At 36.2% G+C, this 22,942-nt stretch overlaps 1 protein-coding gene across 11 annotated transcripts in view; it reads right to left on the reverse strand.

The window, feature by feature from the left end:
- The window catches only part of PARD3 (par-3 family cell polarity regulator), a 756,723-nt gene extending 734,099 nt beyond the window's left edge, over positions 1-22,624 (reverse strand). For 3 of the 11 annotated variants that reach the window (XM_044677681.1, XM_044677678.1, XM_044677676.1), the window contains exon 1: positions 22,437-22,616. In XM_044677681.1, the coding sequence (XP_044533616.1) occupies positions 22,437-22,556 (120 nt within the window). In that variant the 5' untranslated portion in view covers positions 22,557-22,616. Of the gene's footprint in view, positions 1-22,436 lie in introns of all 11 variants that reach the window. The other 8 variants (XM_044677687.1, XM_044677686.1, XM_044677685.1 and 5 more) reach the window with 5 other exon arrangements.
- Positions 22,625-22,942: the final 318 nt, after the last annotated feature.

The raw sequence follows: 22,942 nt of genomic DNA on the forward strand, positions 1-22,942 counted from the left end.
TCTGTTCCTGTAAAATCTAAACTTCACTGTTGTTATTTGTTTTACTAAAGAATTCACTTCTGACTTTTCTTACAAGAAGCTTTCTTAGTGTATTTAACATATCATTTGATTTTTTTTTAATTCTATTTACATCCACTTTTCAGAAACACATCCATGTGACTGTACTTGCACACTCTGATTAAACTCTGAATTAAAAGTCTAGCCTTCTGTTGCTAGTTCAGTGGGTAATGATGAAACCACTTAACCTCATTTTAGCTCATTCTCCCTAGCTATAAAATGTTAATAGTAAGATCTTACCCACCTTAAGAGTAATGTTCTATTTTTAAAAAGTGTTGTCTGCAAACACTTGGAACTTCTTGGAAGAAGACACTATGTAAACATAAGGTATTATTATCATTATCTCCTTCTACCACATAGTCTGGGAAACCTGGCGGGAAATATCTTGTAACTAAGGTAAAGAGAAACACAAACAATTTCTTGAGTCTACTCACTTCAAAAGCTAAGACAGGATTTAAATGCCCTCAGAGAGACCAATATAAGTAAAGTATCTCTGTGACAACAATAATAAACAACACAAAATATGAATAGCCAAAATAAAAAGTAATCAGAGTGAATTTTCTGGCTAGGTTCATTTTTATCTAGATGGGGTTAAATTGATACCTAAATTTGTACTTAGACACAGTGCAGAGTGCTAGACCAAGAGTTAAGAGCACTTGCATTCAAATCCAGCCTCAAACACTTACTGTCTATGTGTTCCTTAACCTTTTTCTCAGTTTCCTCTTCAATAGATATTAATAGCACCCACACTACCCCCAGAATTATTATGAGGACAAAATGAAATATTTGTAAAACACTTTGTTAAACAAAGCACTATATAAATGTCATTGTTGTTGCTATTGTTGTTAAGTACTTTTTCAGTAATATACAACTCTTCATGATCCCATTTGGGGCTTTCTTGGCCAAGATCCTGAAGAAGTTTGCCATTTCCTTCTCTAGCTCACTTTATAGGTAAGGAAAGTAAGTTAAACAGGGTTAAATGACTTGCCCAGAATCATACAGCTCATAAGTGTCTGAGACCAGATTTGAACTCAAGATGACTCTTAGCTGCATCAACAACTGACTGTCTAAATGCTAACTATTATTCAAAGAGCTCCCCATGTATTCATTGACCACAAGTTTGGTATTAATAAATCAATAATTAGTTATACCTGCAAAAAAAGAGGAAAATATTCACAAAAATGTTCATGAATTTGCTCATGGAGGTTCTAAAATAACCTCTTAAGTGTGCAATAAGGGAACAATGTCTTCACACTGTCATCTGACAGGCAAGATGCAAGTTCTAAAATTTTTTAATTTTAAGAATTTCATTTGCTGAACCATACTTATGATGCTGCAGATTTTATGCTATGAAAAATGAATATTTTCTGAAATCAAGAGGTCACAGAATTCTAGGGAATTACTAGCTAAAAAAGTTTACATGTTGCCAATTTTATTTTCTGTACTGCATTATATTTCATTGTTAATATACAAGGAGAAGTATGTATTATCAGAATCAATGTTCTGTTATAAAGAACTACATGCAAAAACGTGTACTTTTGGCAATCTCTGGCAGAAGATTATAGTTTTTGGTAGTTGGGGGAACCCAACTCCTTATTTCTAAGAATGTTACCCCTTTGAAAGTTAAGGATTGACTACATATGCTCTTCCAAGATGTTTGCCAATGCCATAGAAGAGGTCCAGTATAGCATCTAAAAAGAAAAAGGATCCCCTTCAGTAATGGAGTTCTCATCTATAAATGACAGCATGGCATAGTTTATAGAGTACTAAACTTGAGCAATAAGAATGATATGAGTATATAAATTCCACATCTGTAACTCAATTCTTGTATAACTCTACACAAGTTAATGAACACCTCTAAGCCTCAGTTTATCTATAAAAAAGGAAATACAGGTGTGTTCTCTGAAATTAGATAACTCATGCACAGGTCTTTGCAAACTTAACAACACCATATATTAGTTATGATCCTCAAGTTTTAGAATATTACAAAGCCTTCAGAATAAAACCAATAAGCAATCAGAAGAGATAAGCCTAACTATTCACAAAGGAAAAACCAAATGATAATAACTGCTTATTGCCTAGATCAGGGGTCGGCAACCTTTTTTGCCATGAAAGCCATAAATGCCACATTTTTTAAAATGTAATTTCATGAGAGCCGTACAGTGCTCACAGTGCCGCTCCTGTAACAGTGCTTGAAAAAAAAATGGACTTTATGGCTCCTGCAGAAACAGCCATATCTGGCCCTCAAAAGAGCCAGATAATGGCTCTGAGAGCCATACGTTGCCGACCCCTGTTCTAGATTATTTATCATTGTAATTGACTAAGCAGTCCATAGAGCTTGTTCATCTACAAATGTGTATGCACATGCACACACACACACACACACACACACACACACACACACACACACACTCATACAAGTGTATATAAAGGGTGTCCCAAAAGTTATTGTATAGCTTTAAACCATTAAAGCATGTCCAAGCTTTAAAGGACAAACTTGGATAAGCTCTACAGACTATCTAGTCTCTACATAGGATATCATATTGGTTGATCTACTGATCAAAGTATAAATCTGGATATCAGTGAATTAACAATGTAATAGGACTGGAATGGTCAAGGAAGGGGGAGCAACTTGGATTGACTTGGGGAAACAGCTTTGCTTTAAATGGCTCTAAGCTTTGCTCTGAAAAAAAAAGGCCCTTATGATAGTTTATGACCATGAGTCATGAAAAATGATAAGTCTCTGAAGAAATGAAAATAGAAAGTTAATTCAAAGGACCATGAAAAGGCATCCAATAGCCATAAGTTGACTGGAAATTTTTGGAGATGAAACAGAATAAAGAATATCACCAAAGAAATACATGACTAGAAAATGAACCGAACTGGTCATGTCACATGGGCTTGGAATTACCATTGAACAATCAACAACCAGTGATAACCATGCAAAATCAAGAGATACAGAAGACAACCATGATCATATTGGATATACTCAATGTGGTAAATTTAGGGGCAGACCCAGACAATAATAATACAGGATAAGGGAATATAAATAGGTTGCTATCTGTACTGGTAGAGGTATAGTATCAGTGATATCATAGAGCCATTCCAGAAGTAAAGCAAAGTCAAAACCCAATACATCACAGGAAGATCCTCCAGTGTGACCATGAATGCCAAGATCCTCATAAGAGGAATATGGGTACTTCATTAAGTGAAATATACTAAAAACATTTGCTTACCAGCCATTCTCATGAACTCTATAAAAGATTTCACTGAATAAGAGCTTATACTATAAAGCTTTCTGTGTGTGAAATGAGACATGGTGAGCACTGTATAAATATAGAGTACGAGTTGTCTATGATAGATTGTTTTTAAAACACTTACATTCTGTCTTAGAATTGATTCTAAAGCAGGACTGTGGTAGGTAAGGGCTAGGCAATAGAGTTTAAGTAACTTTCCCAGGGTCACACAACTAGGAAGTGTTGTGGCCAGATTTGGCCCAGAACCTCCCATCTGTAGGTTTGGCTCTCCATCCACTGAGCCACCTAGCTGCCCCTATGAAAAAAATTTAAGAGGGCATCCTCAGAAACAGAAGTGACAAGACCAGAGACAAAGCATTTTGGCAGGTGACTCTGTCCATGGATGCCAGTGCTTTGTATCATCACCTAACTACATATACCTAAGGAAAAGGGGGGGGGGGGGGGGAGGAGTTAGAGGCTGAGGAATCATGGTAGTAGGAATAGCAAAGCCACATCTTATCCTCATTAGTCCAGGATGAATTTCACTTTAAAAAGTGAAAGCAAGAACATGAATGTGCACACTTTGAGATAGTCATATCTAACACACTATATCACAGTGGTACAAAATCAAAAGGAAAGAAGAGCTAACCATCTCGCTCACCCTGGTAGAACCTGACATAGTGCTTTCCCACTGAGCAGGGGGTGTGAACAAGTCTTTTCAATTCCAAAATACTATCCATTCTGTCAAACATCTGTTCCCTCCTTTGCATATAGCAAAAAACTCTGGTTCATACCTTTTTCAGTTCTTCCCATTTCAGTTTTCTTTAATTGCCCTGCTTCTTCTAAACACTTCCCATTTCTTTTTTTTATTTATTTAAATCTATTCATTTATTTATTTGTTTGTTTGTTTGTTTGTTTGAGTTTGGTTGTTTGGTGTTTTTTTTTGGTCATGGTTACATGATTCATGATTTTGCCACTCCTCCCTTTTCCCTCCCTGCTCCCGTGGCTGACAAGTGATTCCACTGGGTTATACATGTATCATTGTTCAAAACCTATTTCCATATTATTCATATTTGCAATAGAGAGATCTTTTAAAGCCAAAACCCCAATTATATCCCCATCAAACCACACGATAGATCATATATTTTCCTTCTGAGTTTCTAATCCCACAGTTCTTTCTCCAAACTCTTCCCATTTCTAATCAATCTTTTACACCACCAAAGTGTTTTTGTTCTTACTGCATAGGCATGATACCCTTTACTCTACAGTTAAAAAAACATCAGGGGCTTCTTAATGGACACAGAACATAGAAATTTTGGCCTAGCTTTCAAGTTCTTCTCACCTAAATGAATCCTCCCAGCCTTATTGCAACACTACTCCATCTGTTCCGCTCCTCTCATTGACCACCTTTCACATTTTCCTCTCTAGTCAAATTTCATTATTCACCATTCCCAAGTCTGGTACTACCTTCTCCTTCCTCCACTCATTCACATATGCAATTTCCTATGCCTCAAATTGTCTCCCCTCACATTATCCCTTGTGGAAATCTCCCATAAGACCCAGCAAGAAAAGTGGCCTTCTTTTGATCCAGTCATACCACTGCTGGATTTATTCCCCAAAGAGATAATAAGAAAAAAGACTTGTACAAAAATATTTATAGCCACACTCTTTGTGAGGGCAAAAAATTGGAAAATGAGGGAATGTCCTTTGATTGGGGAATGGCTGAACAAATTGTGGTATCTGTTGGTGATGGAATACTATTGTGCTGAAAAGCATAATGAACTGGAGGAATTCCTTGTGAACTGGAAGGACCTCCAGGAATTGATGCAGAGTGAGGGGAGCGGAGCCAGGGGAAACTTATACACAGAGACTGAAAGAAAGAAAGGAGTTACCTATAACTAGTGATTTTTAAGCAGAATTTGGAGTACCAGTTTTAGAGAATGTTGCATAGTAGATGGATGTACAAATTGTTCTCCGTGACCTCTCAAGTCTCAGTATACTCTGGATCTGTGATTTCATTAAGTATTACCACTGAAAATATGGTTTTACCACAACTCCATAAACAAATATGGACATATGGAAAACTTGGTGATTACTTTGCCAAGCAAAGTTATATCGTTAGAAAAATCTGTCCTAGAGATCTGCAGTGTCACAAGGGAGTGAATTATAAAGAACTTTATTCCTCTAAGTCTAAATAGTCAGCATTTCTTCTCAGAGGCAAAATAAAATTTAACTCACTGCAAGGTCTTCTTAAATTTTAACTTTACTTTAGACTAAAATCCTATGCCCTGCTTCATAAACTATAATCTAATTTATTTTAAATTCCCCTGATATGTCTTCTCTTGAAAAGAGAAAATGTTTTGGAAAACTTTTTTTTCATGCACTATTTATTATGTGCATTAGCCACAGAAGAATCATGAAAATAAGTAATAAAGTAAAGAGTAGCAGGAGAGATAAACAAGTAAATTCCAGTCATACATACTATGCATTGTATCATTTTCTAATATAAAAAACAGAAGGAATTAGTGCTTCTTGAAACTTAAGTATCAAATTTTAAAAGCATTGCACTTATTTCAAAGAAATACATTTTACAAAGGAGATATCAGAAAGTATCAAAGTTGTGAAGGGAAGTTGAAAAAATTTGATACATTTAGTTTCTTCAATTACTAATAAGCTGCCTCTTCCAGGCAACAAAAGGGTGGGAAGTTTTTTGTTGTTTTTGTTTTCTCTTTTTTCAATAGCATATTATTACTTCCATAAATCCATGATCTCATCATTGTGGGTACAATCTCCAACAAAATCCATCCACCTACATGTTCTCATTAGATGTAATTCTTGTTTTTGTCCTCTCATAAATCCTCCACAAATGTTCTACTCAATATATTAGATACCTTCCTTTCTAGATCCCCTTAAAATCTCCAAGATGGAATGGAAGTATAGAGTTCTTGCTGTACATCTGTGTTGTTATAAAAGCAATAATAATCAGCTGCATTTAGATAATACTTCATGGTTTGCAAAATATCTTGTATATGTGATCCCAATATGTGATCTCACCAAAAGAAAAAAAAAACATGAAGTTAAGTGCTATATTAACCACATTTTACAAATAAGGAAAATGAAACAGACTGGCTAAGTGACTAGGCCAGAGTAACATAAGCAATAAAAGTCAGAAGCCAATTTCTAACTCAATTCTCCCAGATCCCAAGGCTAGCATTCTATCCAATACCAACCTCAATATATGACTAGTGAACACATTTTTATGGTCATACTTCCTTAATAACACAGCTTATTCCACTTCTTGTGTGCAAATAAAGGAACTGACAATATTTTCATCATGTACCTAAGGATATATTTTATTATATACTTGGTCAACTTCTCTTGTGTTGTCCAAAGATATGCCAGCATCTACTGAAGAGAATGAATTCTAAAACATTGGCAAGATCCATCAAACCAACTCCACAGATATTTTTATATTCACTGTCTTTGAAAGAAGAAAGAAGGAAAGAAAGAAAGAGCAAAGGACAATGAAAATGGAAGAAAATTTGGTTCGGGAATTGAGAAAGTAACCAAAAGCTTGTAGATTTCCCGGAAAGTTTATACCTAAAACCTTATGACCTACATTTAAGAAGAGATTTGGAAAGCCTTGGGCATGACCGACACTAAATAGTCATATATAAAAAAATGTAATTGACTAAAAAGAGAGAAGAAACAACTAGTCAGTGCAATGAGCATCTCTTTCAAATATGTTATTTGTGTGTACTCATACCATCAACAATTGAGTGAAAAAGTTAAAATCAATACTAAATTAGGTTAAAAAAAAAAGGATGAGACAATATGAAACAGAGCAACTCTCATTTACTTCATCAAGCTCAACTCTTAAAAGTAGAAATTAAATAAAAGCAAGAACAATAACATTAATTATCACTATTTCTTGTTTAACTGATATAAAAGTCACCACAAAAAGCTTGAAAAGAGCCCTTAACCCACCTCAAATAGCAAGCTTAATCTTTTTGCCAAACAGAGAGGGAAAGCCATCAAAGGAAACACCAGTTGATTAGAGAATCAACTTATTTGCAAGTAGTATTACCTCACAGAAAGAAAAGAGTGGGAAATGATCCTGAAGGAAAAGCACAAATCTAATTAAGCCAAATCTCAGGAATATTTACAAATCAAACTGGAAAAATAGAAAATGTACCAAAAGAAATAAACCTGCCAGTGTTTCTGAATATTCTTTTAATATTACAGTCACTGTCAGTGGAATCACCACATTTCATTTAACATGCAGGGTCCTCTTGTCCCATTCTCTCATTTTGTAGAGGAAGAAACTCTTAAAAGGTAAAGAAAATTTTTGAATAATAAGTGGTAGGAATCGGTAATATTATATGATGAAGATTTGGCAATCTCATAATACTATTTTTAGGATGATCTCCCAAAACATTCACTTCAATAAGATAAACAGATCCATTCCCATGCTAAGTATTGCTGACAGGCAGTGAGTGCCTTTATCTGAACTAGGACATTAAATTTCACATATGCCACAAATCACAAGCCTCATATTATGATGCAAATGAAAGGAAAGAAGTGTTATATGTCAGTCAATTACAGTGACCTAAGTGATGGTGATAGAGTATAGAAAATGTGTTGTTAAAATCCGGTCTTTAATAAGTAATCAGTGTTTAAGGTACCAAAGTGTTCTGTGCATGATAAATGTTATAATTCATAAATATGAGAGGTTCTTCACTAAATAGAATATAGTTTGTTTTCCTCAAGCACAAAAATATGATGTCCAAATTTTTGCATATATGCATACACAAAATGCATAGTTTCAATAAAAAAGATAATGTCACCATTTATCTAGTAATGCCTGTTGATATAAGAAATTCTACAAAGAAATAGTAACATTTTTGGTCCAGCAATTTTTGTTACACCCTCTGATTTTAAAAAATAGCTCTGACAACAAGAGGAACAATCTACCACACCCAAAATCAATGAAAATAAAATTTCCCAAATACAATTAAACTTGATTAGTGAAAGAATCTGATTTGATTCTTTTAGAACTTTTACAATTCTGGCTAATTTAAAATTTCTTATCATCCTACATCCAATTGTATGCTTAATGCATATAAACATCTGATGCTCCTATGGCCCTTTTAGTACATAAATGTCCTTTTCAATGGTTAGAATAGATAATGTAATTTGTCAAAATAATCTTTGTGGTGGTCAAGTTCTTTTTTTTAATCATCTGACTTTTTTTAGGATTTCTTCCTCTTAGGACTTGAGAAAATATATGCAAGTATAAACATGAAAGAGCAGTTCCAAAAAGGTAAATCTTAACTGTGGGTTTTCAACACCTGTGACTTTTATTAAGGAGAACCTATGTGGTGACTACCTAACTTCTGCACTGTTCAAAATTTGAGGCTAGAATCACAGAGGTGTGCCATGGCATTTTTACTGGGCTGCAAAGATGAAATATAGCTGCCCATTGCAAGGGCATTGAAGTGTATTCCCATGAACGTGCAAATCTTTAACCCTGCAGTCATTTTTTTTTAACTCATCCCACAATAAAATTGATGTTTTCCTAATTAAACATAAGTTAATGATTCAACTTTCCTAAAACCAAATTCTGAAATATTGCCACCTTTCAGATATACTGTTTAAATATTAACCAATCTAATAAAAAGCCAGTATACATTCCTTCATATCTACTTTTATCTAAGCAGCGTTTTTCCAGACCTTTAATAAAGGAGGATAGGTAACAAAACCAATATCCAGCTTTAATGGATTTTGTGATTATTCATATCCTGTGCAAGAATACATCAGGAACCAATATCCTGGACATTTCGCCTTCTCATCTGCAGGTGCTTCTGACTCTAACAAGAGAACACTTGGAGTGGAGGACACATCTGCTAGGGGAGAAGCTTGGTGAGCTAGAACTCACATACTGATTGAGGATAAGGAATACTGATTTTTTAGAAGTTCAAACTTATATGAGAAATGAGTTCCATAAGAAAGTATGAAGTGAAAATAGAAAAGCAGACATCATTATGCCAGCATACCACCTCCTTAATAAAAAGTGAAATGTGCCAATCATTTATAAAATACGACTATGTACAATGATTCCTAAGATATGAATTTGATATTCTTTTCTCACTTTTTATCTCTGAAAATACATCAACATTTGAATTTAACAACAATTAAATCTCAAACATATTTAACTACCACTATCCTCAGAACAGAAGGTGTTTGTACACATCACAGGATGATAAACAATTCTTTGCACTGAAAACAAGAGTACTTGTTACTGTGTGCTACTGAAGAAACTATTTCTCACACACACACACACACATACATACACACACACACATACATACACATACACACACACACAGCATGCATATCTAAAAAGACCAGTACAATTCATGCTCAATATTCCAGTGAATCAGCTAGCAGAAACCATTGAATCCACTGCTACCAAACATTTCCCAACACTATAACCATTGTCTAAGCAACTCAGCTATTTTTAACTCTTCAAAATGTCATTCGGAGCGAAGCAAAAAAACTCCTTGTTAACTTCTATTCTAACTTCTTTTTTTTTATTATAATAACTAGAATAAAAATAATTGAGGAAGAGGTAAAGTAGAAAAATGACCTACTTCTATTTCCTTACAGTTTTAGTCATTTTGTTGTCTAGGTTGAAAGTTGTTTTAAAATAGGTTTTCAAGTCTTCCAGAGAGTAAAACAATGATTTTTTTTTTAAGGATTACACATCCAAAAAAAAGGAGACTGCATACAATGGTTAGACTCAAGATGTCGTCGGTTTAAGGAACAGCTTTGACATTACTAAGTGACTCTGAATAAGTCACTTAACTTATTAATGTTCCCAGGCAACTCAATTATGCTATAAAATCCAGAGTGGCTACTGAGCTACAATGGTGAAAAATTTCCTAAATGAATAAAACCAGAAGTCTAGTCGCCCCCTCGAAAAAGTCAAAAGATGGTGTTAAGCTTTCCCCCTAAATATCACCCTAAGATATCTGGTTTTATATACCACAAGAAGGTAAAGTGGCTAGAACACAGGATCAAAAATCAGGAAGACCTGAATTCAAATCCAACCACAGAAAATTACTAGCTGTTTGACAGGAGGCAATTCACTCAATCTCTGTTTGCCTCATTTCCCTTACCTGTAAAATGAGAGAAATACCAACCTTCTGAGGTTGTTGTGAGGATAAAATGGAATGATAAGATTTGTACCTTTGCAAACATTACAATACCAAATAAATTTGCTAATATTGATAATAGTAATACCAAGTTCACAAAGTGCCTTAAAGTTGCAAAATGTTTTAATATATACTATCTCATTTTTACCAAGAATGATGCAAGTATTATCCCCATTTTACAGATGAAGAAATAAAGGAAGACAGAGAGGTTATATGATTTGGTCTATGAAACATGTCAGAGTTGAGACTTATACCCAATCTATTATTTTCCCTTCCTTCTGACAAACTAAAGTAGGATATTAGAAGGAGCACTAGATCACAAGGATTTGAAAACATCAGACTGTCACATGTGCATGGATATATATGTTAGCAGGCTCCAAACTCCCAATACTACCAATTGGCTAAATGTGCCCAAACAGCAGGGAATCTGTAATTGTTAAATTATTCTGCCAAATATATAACCATCTTTCATAAAATGCTCTATATCACAAAATGAAAAGTATTGTCACACTTTCTTAATAAACACTACCACCAGCTTTTAAATCACAAAAAGCACATGGTATGAATTACAAAAACAAAGAAACCATACACTAGAAGGGGAAATTTTATTTTTTTGTCTGGGTATTTATTTTTAGAAGTGCTTTATGGGTTCTGAATATTATAACTAAAGATCATCAAAAGTATATGAAATAAGGAATTGGTCGTTAAGTTACAAGCTCCCAATCTTTATGTAAACAGATATTATCATGTGCAAAAAAAAAAAATTATCTTTCAACTTGAGATTCAAATACAATAGGTTTCATCTAATTTTCTGATTTCTAGGTTAAAATTTTTTACAGAAACATTATCTTGGGACGAGGAGAAAGACTGAGTGAGGTACTTCGAATAAGTGGTAATGTCTACTAAAATAGTTTTTAAGCTCCTATGTTTAATACTGAGATATTGCAAGAAACAACTAACTCTGATGAAAATTGCTGAAAAAAATGAAAAGGAATCTAGCAGAAATTAGGCTAGATTAATATCATCCACCATATTCCATTATTATCAATAATCATCATTATAGCTAATATCATATAGTCAATTTATTATGTATCAGGCACTACGCTAAGCAATTTATAACTATCCCATTTGATCCTCACATCAACTCTGGGAGGTAGGTGCTATAATTATCCCCATTTTACAGACAAGAAAACCGAGACATATGGAAGTTAAATGACTTGCCTATGATCTCAAAGCTAGTGTCTGAAGTCAAATCATAATTCATATCTTCCTGACTCCAGCCTCTTAGCTGCTCCAATAACTAAATTTAATAATTAATTCAAAGTGGACATATGATCTTAATATTGAAGATCATGCCTTTTAAAAATATAGAAGAGAAATAGATGATAAACCCTGCATAGCTATGGGTAGGAGTTATATTCTTAACCAAACAGGGATAGAGGCAATTACAAAGCATAAAAAAGAAAACTGATTAAATGAAATTGACAAAATATAAGTTAAGAAAAGTGGTTGAAGGATGGTAAGAGATAGTTGAGGAATTATATCAAATAGGAAAAGAACTCTGTCAAGTTTCTCAAATAGTGTATTATCTAAGATCTATAAACAACAATATAGAAAACCAAAAACCATTTCCCAAAAGATAAGTGGTCAAAACATATAAATAAATGGTGATGGAAAGAAATTGTAAACTATTAACAATTATAGGGAAGAACGTTCTAAAACACGAATAAGAGAAAAGCAGATCAAAATAATTCTAAGGTTTCACTTCATACCTAGCAAACTAACAAAGAAGACAAAAGATGTGACTAATGAATGCTGGAAAGGATTTGGAAAGAAATACACTAGTGAAATGTTGGTGGAGCTATGACATGGCATAACCATTTTGGAAACTAATTTGGAGTTATCTAAATAAAGCGACTAAAATGTCCATACCATTAGACTCAGGGATTCTACCCAGGGATTCATATACCCCAAAAGTGGAATTCATTCCCTGCCCCCAACACTTCATGCTTAGATTATTACAAGTCTACTCATTGGGCTGCCTGCCAGAAGGCTCCTCATTCCAGTCCATTTTTCACTTAGCTATCAGTAATATTCTTGAAATATAGGTCTAAATATACTATCCCAACCCTACACCATTCAATAAGCTTCAGCAGTTCCCTGTTACTTACAATATCAAGTACAAAATCCTCTATTTGGCATTCAGAGCCTTTCATAGCCTGGCCTCTCTTACCTTTCCAATCTACTTACACCTTTCTCCCTTCCATACGGTCTGAGATCCAGTGATAATGGCTTCCTTGCTATTCCTTCATCTGAGGACTCCAGGTATTTTAACTGTCCTCTATAGATGGAATGCTCTCCCTCCCCATTTCCACCTCCTGACTTGCAAGGTTTCCTTCAAGACCTAGCTAAAATTCTACAGTGCAGAAAGCCTTTACCAATTGCTTTTAATTCTAGAGCCTTCCCTAGGTTTATTATTCCTGGTTTATCTTAAATATATACTTTGTAAATAGCTATTTGCAAGTTGACTCCCCTTTTAGAATGTAAGTTCCTTCAGGGCATGGACTCCCTTTCACCTATCTTTCAATTCCTAGTGCTTAGCACAGTGCCTGGAACATAGTAGATGATTTCATTGTGGTTCTTTAGTTGTTTCAGTTATGTCCAACTCTGCATGACCTGATTTGGGGATTTTCTTGGCAAAGATACTGGAGTAGTTTGCCATTTCCTTCTCCAGCTCATTTTATAGATAAGGAAAGTGAGGCAAACAGGGCTAAGTGACATCCAGGGTCACAGTTTGCAAGTATCTGAAGCCAGATTTGAACTCCAGCACTCTATACACTGGGCCACCTAACTGCCTTTAGTAGGTAATTAATTAATGCTTATTGAGTGGAATGACTGACCCAAAAAAGGTCACCAATAAAAGCAAAGTCTCAATATACACTAAAATATTTATAATGGCACTTTTTTCTGATAGCAAACTATTAACAGAGTAACTGCTCATTGAGAGGGGAATAGCTAAATAAATAGTAGAATGGAATTGCTGTGCTGTAAAAAATTACCAGAATGATAAACACAGAGAAGCATAGAAAGATCTAGATAAAATAGGGCAGAATGAAGGAAGCGTGGCCAAGAAAACAATATACATGATAACAATGGTATACATGGAAGAAATAATAGCTACAAAACATTGAAAGTTAAGATTGCAGACTTACAAAGAAAAGATATAAAACAACTTCTTCAACTCCTTTGTATGAAAATATTCCTGAAACTATTTTCAGTGAGTTACCTTACAATATAGATGCACTGGACAAAGAAGAAGCCTGTTTGTAAGGAAAGAGCCAATCAGGAGTCTAACAGTGAGCCAGCAGTCCTACTTACTCCTACTGTTCAAAAGCAGATTAAAAGCAACAAATAAAATAAACACTACTGGCAGCAGAGCTGATATGTGCAAGGAGAACCCTGCTTGACTATTCAAGGAGGAACCTGGAGACTATAGAATCTTAGTAATGGAAAGGTCCTTAGACTTAGGCAGTATTACGTTTCTAAATAGAAAGGAAGACTAACAGCTGTACAAACATATGGCACTTTAGAAGACTTGGTCAACAACATTTTTATTTAACTCTGGAACATATACAAGATTACCAATTTACAGAATGAAGAATTACAAACTGAACATAGGTTTAGACATTAGCATCTTATTCATCTTCCCATATTGCTCAGGAAGGTCTGCTTTAATCCTGACCTAGTATGGCCCTTTCCCCAATATCTTAAATATCAGTTGTATATAGCTTGAGCTCTCATATCCATTTTCCAAAAAGCTTTCAGATATGCCAACTCAGTCTGAATCTAAACTAATATTTGCAAAGACTGCTTGTGTAGCTATTCTATTCTAATACATAAAAAGCTAAAATTTGTACTAAAGATTTGGAAGGTCTACACATATTTCTCCTAATTTTTTGTGTATAAACCAGTGGATCTGCATTTTTACCTATTTCTTTTTTGAAAAGGTATTTTTTTAAAAGATGTGAATAGTAATTGAAGGAGGAATAATAGACTTAATTTCTTTCTTCCATACCCTAATTTTTAGGCTTCTATTTGCACTAACATTTTCCCCAAAAAAATTTAACTTATTTTCTCAAAATATTCAAGTTTTATTAGCTTTCTATAGATTCCACACATTAACTTGCATTTCAGAAATTATCACTACTAGAAGCATTAAGAAAAAAATATAATTTGAATGAATAGTCTTTAAGTATTCTCTTTTAAAACAAAAAATGAATAATCCATCTAAGAAAGAAAAACCATACTAATTCCTATGAATATAATCATTTATAATGCAAAGGTCCATAAACTCAAGTTAAAACATTACCTTAATAGTCATAATATCAACTAACATTTATAAATGCTCTAGAGTTTGCATATGTTTAATCTCATTTTAACCTAACAACCCTATGAAGAAGATACTCATCTCCATTTTACAGATGAGGAAATCCCCTATATATATATATATATCCTTGAACAATTTTATTGCCTTTTTTAAAGCATTCCCATTCTTACTACTCATCAATTTACTCCTTTTCTACTGGCTGCTTCCCTCCTGCCTAATAGTATCCTCTAAAATGTAAAAATAAATCCTCTTCTTTAACCTGAACAAAATGACTACCTATCATCTTTATACCTTTCCTCCCCTTTAATAGCTAAACTCCTTATAAAACCATCTATAATGAGGGTCTTAAAATCCTCTCCTCTCATTCTCTTGTAAAACCTCTGCAATCTGGCTTCCAATCTCACCATTCCAAGCTTAACTAAAACTGCTCTCTCAAAAAATACTAATGATATTTTAAATTGTCAGTTCTGATAACCTTTAATCAGTCCCTGTCCTTCTTGACTTCTTTGCATCTGATACCTCTTTTCTCTTGGAACCTCTCTTCTAAGTTTCCTACCTGTCTGATTTGCCCAGGGTGATACAGCTAGTCAGTATCTGAAGCATAATTTGAACTCAGGTCTAAAATAATTGTGCAATAAGAAACATTAGCTACAATGTAGAATTCTCTCAGAATTATGGGAGAGAAAATGTGTATGCTACCTTTTTCCAAAAATAGCTCCTGCTGAATTGCTGGCTTGCTATATATGTTACTATATAAGGTAAGAGTTCTGTCTTATCACTGTTCTATTCAGCTTTCATGTAATTTTTCAATAAATTCTTGTATATTGTAAACTATTTTCAATGATAAATAAGAACAATGACATAGACAATTCTAAACAAAGAACAAATGATTTTTTTTAAAACACTTACATTATGTTCTTTCTTAGAATCAATACTAAATCTCAGTTCTAAGGCAGAGGAGTGGTAAGGGCTAGACAACTGAGGTTAAGTTGCCTAGGGTCACACAGTTAAGAAGTGTCTAAGGCCATATTTGAACACAAGACCTCCCATCTCCAGGCCTAGCTCTCTATCCACTAAGCCACTTTGCTACCCTTAATTTTTTTTAATGTAAGTAACTTTTATATATCTCTCTGCAACAAATTTACCTTGATAAGAACTACTGGCTTAGGATAATATCTAAATTGTTTTTTTTTATTTTTTTAATCATTCATTTATGAAGAAAATCTGCTTAACATAGAGAAGTTGACTTGAGGTTTAAAAGTTTTCATCAATAATATGCAAAATATTGATGCAAACAAGGAGTATGACAACTTTATAATATTAGTACTCTCATCACTCTATCAGTCCACATTATCCCATTTTCAATTTATTTCTTCCCACAGATTCTTGGCAGTTATTCATTTCCTTTGAAGGTCCTTGAAGATAGCCCTCACCATATACTTCCTTCTGAGGAGAATAATACACAGGCAAAATTGAGTTTATTTTATTCCATAATTTACACCTTAAACCACAAATCACTTTATAATAACCACAGACTTACAAAGTTCTCAGAAAGAAGTGTAACATTAAGACTGTATAACATCTACCATTAGTTATAAAACTAAATCTGCACAGGATCAAAACAAAGGCTCAGCAAATCCGCTGAATGATCAAATATATCTTATAAGTCAAAAGAGCCTGCACCACAGGCTTAAACATGGTCACATCTTTTCTATTATGTGTGATGTCATAATATATGTTCAAAAAAATTTTTTGGCTTTAAAGCTTGTAAACACTGATTACCATTTTCCTTTCCCCATTGGGACAATAGCCATCAGAACAGAAATAAGGTTTAAAAGACTGCCTTGACCCATTTCCACCCCCACCCCACCCCCATTCTTTTCATCTAGCTAAATCAGATCTCTTCTTAGCCCCTCAGCCAGCAAGTAGCAAGCGAGTATGCAATAATTCTCTCCTTAAACTGGTCACTTCCCAGTTACCCTGTCATCAGATGGGGGTTCCCTTAGAGCTGTGGGTAGTTTGGAGTCTGAAAAACTGGTCACATTAGGTAATCATCCTTGACTACACTTTCCTCCGCCCCCCTCCCCCACCCCAACCGAGGCCAGCAATGAGTCATCCTTGAATACTCTCATCCACATCAACTAAGCCATTAAGTTCTTCACAGTGTTGCTCAAATCTGTCCCTTCTTTTCTTTCTTACTACCAATACTCCAATCTAACTCCCATCCTCATAAACTCATTTCTTCAATGGCTAACGGATGTTAATATCTGCATGCTTCCATCTCTCCCCTCTCTAATATATCTACCACAAATAAATAATGAATGTTCCTAACAACTTGCTTTGCACCAATCAACCTCCCTAATCAAAAACTTGTGATAGCTCCTACAGAAAAGTTCAAAGGCCTTTCCCAGGGTGATTTAAGTCAGCACCATCTGATCTCTCCACTTTCTTCAAACTACTCCCACTGATATTCATTGTGACCAAATCCTCAGCTTTGTAACCATGATTGCTACTACCTGGAATATCCTCTGTCCAAGACCTTTGACTCCTTCAAGGCCCATCATAAGTCTTACTATCTCTATGAAGTCATTTCTGACCACTCCAATCTTTCTCTAAAACATATTATGTTCAGTTATCCGCCATTTATTTGACATTGAACACATGCTCCCTTGAATTATTTTTTCTCTTTTTAAATATGTGTCCTACTTCCCCAAGTAGGTTTCTTCAGAGGATTGTTTTATAGTCCTTTGTACCCCTAGGATCTAGCACAGTGTTTCTTATATACTCAGGACTGAATAAATGTTTGCTGACTTTAATAGCAGATGATGGAACCAAGTCTATGAAGTAAGGATCAATGCAATAGTATAAGCACAAGAACAAAGAGAAAGTTAAACAGGTAGAGCCATCTATCTGGTCTCCCAACTGAAATACATCTGAAGTTCAAGAACCAAGACTTCCTTGCATGTATGTCCAGTGTTCTTTACATAGTAGAGATTGTATGGGTGAGTATTGATGGTAGATGGAGGGTAACTTTCTGCAAATCTAGATATTCACTTACTATATAGGGACCTGATTTAGGTCTGCTACTCAACAATAACATGAAGGTCAGTGCATAATCCACATTACAAGATACAATAAATATTTGTTGATGAAAGCAAAGAGGAGAAAACAAGCAAACAAGTCAGGTTTCCACTGTATTTCTGCTAGTGTAAGAAACAGCTGGATACAACTGAATATCTTCCACTTAAGCACTAGTCTAATACCTTATACTACAGAAGTGGTCTTAGGTTCTCTAGGAATAAGGGAGCAGAATACACACTCCAACAGGACCTATAGAACTAGAAAGTCTGTGAGTACAGATCAGGTCAAAGGAACATAATATGATCACAACCTTAGAGCTGGATCCCTAGAGGACATCTAGTCCAGTCTGCTGGCTGATATTCAGAGAGGATAATGACCTGCCCAAGGTTGGTATATATTGTAGTAAGCACTAGAGGGAGAGTTTGAACCAAGTTTTTCAGACTTCGGAGCCAGGGCTCTGTCCCATATCTCATTATTACTGTCTTTATAGGACCAGTCTAGTTATGTTCAGGGTTCCTGTACTCCAGGAACTTGTTTGATTCTTCTACTACTACTATTATTATAACTATATTTAAGTAGAACAGGTTTCTTTTATAATCCAATATATTTTAAGTATTTAAAAACATGAATTTGGCTTCACAAGACTACTCATGAAGTACACATACATACACAAATACACATCACATGTTAAGAGCCCCTGGTTTAGAGAATCTAATCACCATAGGGCCTCTTGGAAATGCAGAGACTGCAATCTTCAACAAAGGAAGAAACATAGAGTAATTAAATTCCGGATTCTTGAATTATTGAAATATGATAAACTTGGTATTCAGGCATCAATGATTTCTAGGGTTATGACAATAGAAGAAGTTTTAGAGAAAATCTAGCCCAATATCCACATTTTGTGGATAAGAAAACTGAAGTCCAGAGAAGCTGACTTCCCAAAGGTCAGTAAATAGCAAAGATTTGAATTTCCTCTTTTAGATGAAATGTTGCTTCATTTTTGCCTTTGCAGCAACAACTTCTAGCACAATGCCTAATGCAGAGTAGGTATTTAATAAAAACTTATTGACTGATTAATTATAGCTAGCACTTATAGCTGAAATAATAGTTTCATCAGGGATTTGCTTCCACGAGAGTAAGTAGTGCATTCATTATGTTACTCTACTAAGAACTATGTATTTTTCCCATCCAAACTTCTTTTAAATCTTAGTTCTATTTCTTTGTAAAATTTTAAAATTTTTGACAAGGAAATATTATGTGTTTGGAATTGATTTTTTTTTCAAGTTAAGAAAGTTTCAACTCACACAGCATTCCAAACCAGATGGGAAAATTTATCACATGTCATTTAGGAAACAGGAAAGTAACTTTCTGCAAATCTAGATATTCACTTACTATATAGGGACCTGATTTAGGTCTGCTACTCAACAATAATATGAAGGTCAGTGCATAAGGACAGAAGAAAAAGAAAGAATCTCCTTGTCTCACATATTTTTAAGAAAAATGAAAAAAAAAAGAATTAGCAATGAGCAAACAAGCACTAAAATTTGCCCCTTAACCATTAAATAGCATGTAAAAAAAAACACCTTAGAAGACTTAGAAATTATTCAAGCTTCTGAAACACTCTCTAATTGAATTTTGCAATCCAATAGCTATACTTTACATATTGCAAAACAAACTACAATTTATCTACTGACCTCTATATTCTGTTAAAGAGTTCTGACAATCAGCAACGATGATCATAACAACAAAATCAAAATATTTTCTTTCTAATCACAAAAATGAACAATAAGAAGAGCACACTGACCATTCAGAAACCTGAGCAAATCTTTTTTTTACATAACATTTTAAACTAACATCTCTCACTCCTTCAATTTTAAAAAATTTGTTTCGCACTCACTTGGGTACTTGCCCTATAAGGCTATTAGTTCTAAATGTTAAAACTTTATTAATTCTCATTTATACCATTCCCCAAAAAATACAGTATCAGATTCTGGGCAGAGTTCTTTTCATTAGTAGCTTTGCTTTGTAAAGCAAACATTTGTACAATCCCCAGCACTATTTGATTTCCAATAGAAGACAGACATTAATGGGTATTCTTCAGAGCTTTGGGGCAACAGGGTGGCTAATGCCATGTTTCTATTACCGAAATCTAAATGTCAGAGATTAATTTAAAAAGTAACACAAATTATGTCAAATATCATCTAAATACGGGAGCAGCTGAGTGACCCTAGATAGCCAAACCTAGAAACAGGGAGTCATGGATTCAAATGTGACCTCAGAGACTTCCTATCTGTGTGACCCTGGGCAAATGACAACTTCCACCGCCTGACTCTTACTACTCTTCTGCCTTGGATTCAATATTTGGTATTGATTCTAGGACAGAAGATAAGCAGTTTTTAAAAATTAAAATGTTATCAGCTAGAATTGTAAAGCATCTAAGATTTGATTGAAAGTATCCTGTTTTTGTCTACCAGCCCCAATTCAAACAGAAGCTACAACTAGTTATATTTCACAAGATCCTAAAGAAAGACATTGTGCTAAAATGTTATATTTGTAATAGAATTTCTCCATTGAAAGATTGATTTAGGAGACATATCCTTGAATGCTTAAGGAAAAATCCAGTGTGAATTCCACCTTAAATGTCCACAAACATCCTAAACAGAATACCAAAATGACTTTCCTGATACATTCTTAATGTTTATTTGAAACAATGTCTCATCACACCAAAGAAAAGGGAAATCTAACCCCTAAGCAAGGCAGTCAGATACCATATGGAAATGGTTCCAGGAAGGTAAATAGTAGAGATGGCTTTAAGGAAGCCCCCTTTTAGAAAGTAAATTATTTAAGTTTTTAAAGTAACACTCCAATATAAGTAGTCATAATCAATCTTGGGGCTCTCTGCCCAACAATACATTTTTTTGAACTATAGTAGAAATCCGTGTCTCTATACTTGCAGCAAGCATTTCTGACAGAAAGGACACTGACTCCAGGGGCAAATCTGCTTGTGATTAACCCATCACCCAATCAAGAGGGCCCAAAACATTCAAAACCCGCCCCCTCCCCCCATCTCCAGAGGGAGGAGGAGAAAAAAGATTCTTCAGTTCAACCCAATTCATATACATTTGAAAATTTCATTTTTTAAAAAGAGAAACACTCCCAGAAAGAAATCCATGACATTCTTTAATAAAAATAAGAATTAAAATCTTGTCACACAAAAAGTCCACATTTCCCTCTCTCTACTTCGGGGCCTGGAAGAAATGGGAGGCCTGGAGCTGGATTTCAACTGTTTGCAGTTAACTATTGCCCAGGAAAGAGTAATCAAAGTGAAAGCTTTCATGGCAGTATTTAATTTAGAACTTTTCCTCTTCTTTTTTCTTTCTTTTTTTTTTTTTTAATTTAACTTGCTTTGCGGATCTCAGGAAATTAGTGGAAAGAACCTGAGCACGAGGTGAAACACATCCTTCCACAACAATCCAGTAACCCAGGGGCGCGCACACACATGAACACACGAACACACACACACATACACACACAAAGCCATGTTGCACACGGTGGCTTCTGGCATGTACAATTGTGGCTATATTGCAATCCCACGGAAGGAAAAATCAGAGACAGGCACTCGGCCTTCCACCTCCGCCCTTTAAGGGGTTGGGGGGGGGGGGGGCGTAAGGACAGAAAGGAGCAATGCTAACTTTCTTCCTACAAAGAAACTGAACAGCTGGGAGAGAGAGGAGGGCCGGGGGCAAACACACTGCAAGAAAATGACAAAGAGTTCAGAATTAAACTACCCAAGCTCTCGACTTTTTCCCCACCTCCAACCCCCCAAATACACCAGCGGGGGGAAAAAAAAACATCCAGCTGGATGGCAGAGTGCAACAGCAGCAACCACCGCAGCCATATTCGGTCAAAGCTCTTCAAAGCCCTACTCCTCTTCAGGGCACAGGCATACACACTAACTCACACACTTAGCACACACACGGACACACACACTTAGCGCACACACACACACACAACACTCCTTGCCCCCAGGCCGGGACAGCCCAGCAGCACTGGAAACTTTGCAGTCTGTCAGGCAACTCTGGGAAGCCTAGCAGGAGGAGGTGGTGGAGGCAGAAGGCAGGAGCACGTAGGTAGAATCGACTCCAGCCTCTCCACTCCTCCTCACGCCTCACCCAAGCCTGAGCCCTCGGGTTTCCCCAGCGGCCCCCTCCTCCTCCCCGGGACCCTGCACTTTCCCTGCCTCTCCTCGTTTCCCCCCTCCTCCCCTTTCCAGGAAGCGCCATATTGATCCCGGGCGCCCTCTCCTGCGTCTTCCTCCTCCTCCTCCTCCCTCCCTCCCCCCTTCCTTTCTCTCTCTCCTCGCCTTTCCTCTCCTCCGGCTCCACTCTCACAGCCAGCCTTCAGCAAATCTGCCTCCTTCCCTCAACCCCTTGCACCCGCCGCCCGCCCCAGCCTCACCTTGGCGATGGCCTTCTTGTAGCGAGTCACTGCTTGCTCGATGAGGCTGGAAACTTTCATATTCCCATCTCCACAAGGCACGACCACCCGGGTCCTCCCGAAACACACGGTCACTTTCATGCTGCCGCTGTCGCAGCCGCCGCAGCCGCGGTCCCTCTGCTCGGGCCTTTGGGGCCCCCTCCCTCCTCCCCAAACCCCCTCCCCAAAGCGACAGCCCGGCGGGAGGAGGAGGAGGAAAAAGAGGAGGAGGAGGCGGTGTAACGTCGCCGCCCAGTGAAATGTTGTGGCACACAGTTGCACAGTGTGTGCGTGTGAGTATGTGCGTGTGAGAGTGAGTGAGTGTGTGAGTGTGAGCGCTGCGGGGCTGAGCCTGGGGTAGAGGAGGGGTCGGGTGGGATTGGGTGGGGGTGGGGGAGGCTGCAAACAGGCGCTTCCTGAGCTCAGCGGGGCGAGCCGGCGAGCGCGCTGGAGACGCGGAGACGCGGCCGGCCCGAGCGGCCCCTAGG

This window comes from Gracilinanus agilis, chromosome 5 (assembly GCF_016433145.1).
Source record: "Gracilinanus agilis isolate LMUSP501 chromosome 5, AgileGrace, whole genome shotgun sequence".
NCBI lineage: Eukaryota > Metazoa > Chordata > Mammalia > Didelphimorphia > Didelphidae > Gracilinanus > Gracilinanus agilis.